We start from the raw sequence: 8,062 nt of genomic DNA, 5'->3' as shown, positions 1-8,062 counted from the left end.
ATAACAGCATATAAATCACTCCACACTTTCCTTCAACCAAACAAATGTATTATATAACTGTATATAAATCCCACTCCACACTTTCCTTTAACCAAACAATTGTATTATATAACAGCATATAAATCACTCCACACTTTCCTTCAACCAAACAAATGTATTATATAACTGTATATAAATCCCACTCCACACTTTCCTTTAACCAAACAATTGTATTATATAACAGCATATAAATCACTCCACACTTTCCTTCAACCAAACAAATGTATTATATAACTGTATATAAATCCTACTCCACACTTTCCTTCAACCAAACAATTGTATTATATAACAATATATAAATCCCACTTCACACTTTCCTTTAACCAAACAATTGTATTATATAACAACATACAAATCACTCCACACTTTCTTTTAACCAAACAAATGTATTATATAACTGTATATAAACCCTACTCCACACTTTCCTTCAACCAAACAATTGTATTATATAACAATATATAAATCCCACTCCACACTTTCCTTTAACCAAACAATTGTATTATATAACAGCATATAAATCACTCCACACTTTCCTTTAACCAAACAAATGGATTATATAACTATATATAAATCCCACTCCACACTTTCCTTCAACCAAACAATTGTATTATATAACAATATATAAATCCCACTCCACATTTTCCTTTAACCAAACAAATGTATTATATAACAATATATATAGATCACACTCCATACTTTCCTTTAACCAAACAAATGTATTATATAACAATATATATAGATCACACTCCACACTTTCCTTTAACCAAACAAATGTATTATATAACAATATACATAGATCACACTCCATACTTTCTTTTAACCAAGCAATTGTATTATATAACAGCATATAAATCACTCCACACTTTCCTTTAACCAAACAAATGTATTATATAACAGCATATAAATCCTACTTCATACTTTCCTCCAACCAAACAATTGTATTATATAACAATATATAAATCAAACTCCACACTTTCCTTCAACCAAACAAAACGTAAAGAATGAGTTAATACAAACAATGTCTCTGTAAATAGTTTACTAACAGGATAAAGAACTGCCTAAAACGATCTAGTACACAACAATATCTCTATAAATACGTTACGGACAGGACAAAACCGTCTAGAACGAGATAGTACACAACAATATCTCTATAAATAAGTTACGGACAGGACAAAACGTCTAGAACGAGTTAATACACAACAATATCTCTGTAAATACGTTACGGACAGGACAAAACCGTCTAGAACGAGATAGTACACAACCAATATCTCTATAAATAATTTACGGACAGGACAAAACGTCTAAAACGATCTAGTACACAACAATATCTCTATAAATAAGTTACGGACAGGACAAAAACGTCTAGAACGAGTTAGTACACGACAATATCTCTATAAATAAGTTACGGACAGGACAAAACGTCTAAAACGATCTAGTAGACAATAATATCTCTATAAATAAATTACGGACAGGACAAAACCGTCTAGAATGAGATAGCACACAACAATATCTCTATAAATAAATTACGGACAGGACAAAACCGTCTAGAATGAGATAGCACACAACAATATCTCTATAAATAAATTACGGACAGGACAAAACCGTTTATAACAACCTATTACACAACAATATCTCTATAAATAAGTTACGGACAGGATAAAACCGTCTAGAACGAGATAGTACACAACAATGTCTCTATAGATAAATTACGGACAGGACAAAACGTCTAGAACAAGTTAGTACACAATAATATCTCTATAAATAAGTTACGGACTGGACAAAACGATCTGGTACACAACAATATCTCTATAAATAAGTTACGGACGGACAGGACAAAACGTCTAGAACGAGTTAGTACACAACAATATCTCTATAAATAAGTTACGGACGGACAGGACAAAACGTCTAGAACGAGTTAGTACACAACAATATCTCTATAAATAAGTTACGGACAGGACAAACCGTCTAAAACGATCTAGAACACATCTATATCTCTATAAATAAGTTACGGACAGGACAAAACGTCTAAAACGATCTTGTACAACAATATCTCTATAAATAAGTTACGAACAGGACAAAACGTCTAAAACGATCTAGTACACAACAATATCTCTATAAATAAGTTACGGACAGGACAAAACCGTCTAGAATGAGATAGTACACAACAATATCTCTATAAATAAGTTACGAACAGGACAAAAACGTCTAGAACGAATTAGTACACGACAATATCTCTATAAATAAGTTACGGACAGGACAAAACGATCTGGTACACAACAATATCTCTATAATTAAGTTACGTACGGACAGGACAAAACGTCTAGAACGAGTTAGTACACAACAATATCTCTATGAATAAGTTACGGACAGGACAAACCGTCTAAAACGATCTAGAACACAACAATATCTCTATAAATAAGTTACGGACAGGACAAAACGTCTAAAGCGATCTTGTACAACAATATCTCTATAAATAAGTTACGGACAGGACAAAACCGTCTAGAACGATCTATTACATAACAATATCTCTCTAAATAAGTTACGGACAGGACAAAACGTCTAAAGCGATCTTGTACAACAATATCTCTATAAATAAGTTACGGACAGGACAAAACCGTCTAGAACGATCTATTACATAACAATATCTCTCTAAATACGTTACGGACAGGACGAAAACGTCTAGAACGAGTTAGTACACGACAATGTCTCTATAAATAATTTACGGACAGGACAAAACCGTCTATAACAAGCTATTACACAACAATATTTCTATAAATAAATTACGGACAGGACAAAACCGTTTATAACAACCTATTACACAACCATATCTCTATAGATAAGTTATGGACGGACAGGACCAAACGTCTAGAATGAGTTAGTACACAAAAATATCTCTATAAATAAGTTACGGACAGGACAAAACCGTCTAGAACAAGCTATTACACAACAATATCTCTATAAATAAGTTATGGACTGGACAAACCGTCTAAAACGATCTAGAACACATCAATATCTCTATAAATAAGTTACAGACAGGACAAAACATCTAAAACGATCTTGTACAACAATATCTCTATAAATAAGTTACGGACAGGACAAAACCGTCTAGAACGAGATAGTACACAACAATATCTCTATAAATAAGTTACGGACAGGACAAAACCGTCCAGAACGAGTTAGTACTCAACAATATCTCTATAAATAAGTTACGGACAGGACAAAACGTCTAGAACGAGCTATTTCGTCAAGAATGACGCTGTGTATTTTTTCTATACAAAGTAACTGACAAAATAACAATTCATAAGAAAGCTAGCATAAAACAATACAGCTAGCAGACAAGAGTTCACAGTGTCCCTGGTTCAAAGTATGACACACAAAAAACCCGAAATGCCAATTTGTGTCAAAGAAACATTCGATTGCATCTTTAAAAATGTCCCTTGTATGTTGTATATTATGTAAGTCATTCCATCTCCTCATTTACGTTGCATCATTAGAAAAAACGAAACGGGCAAGTTTACCTGTAAAAACGTTTACGAGACCTAACGAGTAAACACTTAACAGAATCTAACGCATACAAACTCTGTAATATTATCTCTTAGATAAGCGTTTACAAAAAAATCTTACCCCTTATCAATATCTCACTGATGAGCACATTAGCAATATCTCACAAATAAATGCTTTAACACGGATAAACACGTAGAAATATCTTACTGTTAAACACCACTTTAACAATATCTCACTGATATACGTTTTAATAATATCGTGAAACACACTAACAATATCTCACACATAAACACGTTAACAATATCTCATACATAAACATGTTAACAATATCTCACCGATAAACTTTTTAATAATCTCGTGAAACACACTAACAATATCTTGCACATAAACACATTAACAATATCTTGCACATAAACACATTAACAAAATCTTGCACATAAACACATTAACAATATCTAACACATAAATATGTTAACAATATCTCACACATAAACATGTTAACAATATCTTGCACATTAATACGTTAACAATATCTCACAAAACACTTTAAAAATTTTACAGATAAATATTTTAAACAGATCTCAACAATAGACATTTTAATATATCGCTTGAAAACTTTTAAACAATATGTCACTGATAAACAGATTAAAATATCTCCCAGATATATATATATACTTTAACAGATCTCACATAACATTTGTGACGTTTTTATTTTAATACCTAACTCAGACTCGACTTACGCACCTAAAAGGAAACGAATGGGAAAGTTGAACATAGTCTGTTTTGTAACGAAAAAAAAAAATTCTATCTCATTCACTTCCGTTTTATACTTCCGATACGAGCTCGCTATTGTAATTTCCTATCAAGTATATTTTTAAATATTCAAACCTTTTTGTATAAGTGCGTTTTAATGGTATGTATATCCCATTTTTTCCTCTCTTTCTCACTTTTTTCAAGTTATAATTATCAAATACATCACTTGAGCTAATTCAAATATAGATTTTTATATAACTCTAGGATATTAATTTTTCTCAACATCACGAAGGAATGTAAAGTGTAAATCGACATAATGGACTATCTGCACTCTGTCTATCACGGGCAATTAAACCCCGGATTTTTGCATTTTATATCCCTAAACTTACCGCTGACCAACCGGAGGATTCAGAAAAAAAAAACCAATAACCCGGGCGCTTTCGAGTTTTTTATTTTAATATTTTAAAGTTTTATGTACATGTTTATCGAAGTACTTTTCTTTATTTTCTAATTTCGACTAAAATTGTTTCCTTCTAAAATACGGCTTCAAATGGTTAAATTAAAAACTGTTTGTTTCCTGTTTCAACAATTTAACAACGCGTTTCTTTTCCGGACTTCTAGTTAAAAATCTCCAGTTTCAGGAACTTCTGTAAGTTGGGCATTATTTTAGCAATCTACACGCATTTCTTGAATTTAATGATCTGTATGATTCAGGGTGTTGTTCTAAGTGTTGCCGCCAGGCGGTTTGCGTTTCAATATTTGCATTTGCTGAGTTGTAATGTGCTTTTTAAAGAAAGCTGTCCAAGGGTGGACTTTTCGACCCAATACACTGATGCAGTACCAAGATTTCAGGATTGAGCCAAGCAATTTTCTTACATAAATGCAACAATCGAAATACTTCGCATTCTGGAAACGTATCTCAGAGCGTATTCCAGTGTGAAACGTATTCTACGTGATGTAGGATTGAAATGCTAGGCGTTGAGCAATAGGTGGCGTTAATTATACAGGGATAATTTTCACCAATCACATGCCAGAAACTAAACTTTTGCTGTAAAATATAATTAATTGGTAAGTTGAATGCCAGTGTGTAACTAATAAGTCGCTTAATTAAACACAAGCGAGGAAATCAAAGGTCATCTTAAGGCATGGAGGGCTAAAGAACATCCGAGACCTGAACAATGTACTTCTATGGGAATCATGAGGGTATGAACTCCAGAAAATGTGGCATTTATATACTTCAAATACAGCAATTATTATACTGTACATGGTAAGACACGAACTTGTAGTGTATAACAGCCTTAAAGTTATTAACACGTATTAACAGTCACTTGTGAGAGAGGAAAGATAATTTTGAATCTGTAATACACAACATTAAAAAATAAGAGGAACGTGTAAAAAAGACTTTTGCAGTTAACGTGATTTTTAGAACAAATTTAAGGTCAGATGGCTTCTAATTATTTGCCATCTCTCAGAGTTTAAACAGTAACTTTTAACAATAAATATTCCTCAACTGTTTCTTAAAACTTTCATTGTTTGAGGTGTGATCAGTCGTATCTAAGTCTGCCAAAACTGAACGATCTAAGACAATGAAAGTGGTTACAATGAAGAAAGTATTTTATCTTCAGTATTCCTCCTGCTTTCCAGTCTTCTTGCCCTAGTTTGATTTGATTCTAATAATTTTGGAAAACCTTTCTTTCCGATCGCTTAAACTTTAACAGGAACCTCATCATGGCTACGTCCACACACACACACACACAACGATTGAATTTCGTGCCAAAATCACACCTTCCAATCTTGTACTTACAACTGAGACTAGAATAAACACGACTTTCAGACGTTCTCCAAGTGTAAGTTGATTAGTTTAGCACTAAATATAGGTCTTTTATAGGTAAATTACTTTGTAAAGGTCAATGGACTTTCACTAAAATCTTTAATCGAACAGGGGAGGGGACTCATTTACAAATAAAGGTTTCTTGTATTTGAACGCTCTAATGCTAAATTATCCTTGAATCTTTCTTTGTTTGTTTCTAAACAAAGCCGCATTGGGCTATCTGTTGTGCCTAACGCGGGGGAATCGAACACCGAATCTTAGCATTGGAAGTCCGTAAACATACCACTGTCCCACTGGGGGGGGGGGAATTATCCTTGAAATGTGATTTTAATATTTTTATCGTTTGCCGTGCATTGTGATGATCAAAACAGACACAAACTGCTAAACGATCGACTCCCGATTTTAGGGTTAATTAACATTTTCTACTAAAACCTATCAACAAGTGTATAAGTATAGTCCTCTTTCATCATAAAGCTGAAATACAAGTGTGATTGCAGTTCCTGTTTTTACCTGTAGGTGGAGATGGAGTGCCTGGTCGAGTGGACAGTCCGTCCTTGAAGACCAAGAAACCCAGAAAAGCCCGGACAGCTTTCACGGATCATCAACTGAGGGTGAGTTTCTTAAGCTTAACGTCCGGTAATTAAACCTTTTAGAAAAGATTTTGCTGTACTGAGGCCGACTGAAGTTACGACCATGACAAGAGCACTTATATCCGCTACGTCATAGGAAGTCATAAAACAACCACGTTTTAGGCCTCGTGATATAGTACATTGCTTATATTTTACAAGATGCGCTTTAAAAAACAACAGTTATTACTATTTATTTAGTTAAAGCTAACTAAATTAAAATTTTATTTCTCTTTAACAAAAAAAAAAAAAATCAATAAGCAAATGTTTCAATTTACGCATTTTTTATCAACGCCCCGCATTTAAAATTATCTCAAGTTAAGGGCACAATTTAGTTGTATGCACAGACGTGTGAATTTTCGAAAACTTTCTTCTTGACAACTGGAAAATATGAACTATAACTTGGATATAAATTGTTCAATTACAGCGTTCATAGAAGCAAATTATTCAACATTAACTTATGTATATATTTTTTTGATGGTGAAGACTTAACGAAATTAATCAAATGTTTCCTAGCTCTTTATGCCGCTAGCGCCCCTGGTATAAACTCTATATGTTACGTTACTAGCGCCCCTTGTATAAACTCTATGTGTTACGTTACTAGCGCCCCTGGTATAAACTCTATATGTTACGTTACTAGCGCCCTTGGTAAAGACTCTATGTGTTACGCTACTAGCGCCCCTGGTATAGACTCTATGAGTAACTTTACTAGTGCTTCTAGTGTAAGCTCATGTGTTACGTACTAGCGCTTCTAGTGTAAACTCATGTGTTCGTTAGTAGCGCTCCTGGTGCAGACTCATGTGTTACGCTACTAACACACCTAGTGTAAATGAGTGTGTTATGTGTTAGTGCTACTGACGTTTGTTATATCGTTTCTGAGGTATATCATAAACTAACAGATGATTTCTACAGCTAAGTATATCACTGGGATCTGTATATAAACTTTTTCTGCTGGCATAACTGCTAATACCTATTTATCTAATCCTTTATTTATGTATCTGTAGCATTGATTTAGTAAAGACCGGTATAAAATAAAATAAACTCAATGCAATGAAACTGACGAAGGGATCAATCCATAGATTTTCCCTGTTTTTGCTGCTATATAATTGAGAATACATTTTGTAGATTTCTCTCGTTTCGCTTTTATACTACTGGAGATAGATGACCTAGATTTTCCAATTTTTGCTGTTAGCACAGCTGGAAATAGGTTAGTGAGATTTCCCTCTTATTGAGTTCGACTCGCAATCTGAGGGTCACGGGTTCGAATCCCCGTCCCACCAAACATGCTTGCCCTTTCAGCCGTGTAGGC

General features: G+C 33.6%; 1 protein-coding gene across 1 annotated transcript in view; it reads left to right on the top strand.

Moving 5' to 3' along the window:
• Nucleotides 1-6,643: 6,643 nt before the first annotated feature.
• The window catches only part of LOC106461134 (barH-like 1 homeobox protein), a gene marked incomplete at its 5' end in the record, with an annotated part of 6,918 nt that continues 5,499 nt past the window's right edge, over nucleotides 6,644-8,062 (top strand). Inside the window, one exon of the mRNA XM_013920922.2 lies at nucleotides 6,644-6,738. Coding sequence (XP_013776376.1) covers nucleotides 6,644-6,738 — 95 coding nt within the window. The remainder of the gene's footprint in view (nucleotides 6,739-8,062) is intronic.

This window comes from Limulus polyphemus, unplaced genomic scaffold (assembly GCF_000517525.1).
Source record: "Limulus polyphemus unplaced genomic scaffold, Limulus_polyphemus-2.1.2 Scaffold903, whole genome shotgun sequence".
Classification (NCBI taxonomy): domain Eukaryota; kingdom Metazoa; phylum Arthropoda; class Merostomata; order Xiphosura; family Limulidae; genus Limulus; species Limulus polyphemus.
The sequence above is the reverse complement of the archived record's forward strand: the minus strand, read 5'-3'. Positions and strand labels throughout refer to the sequence as shown.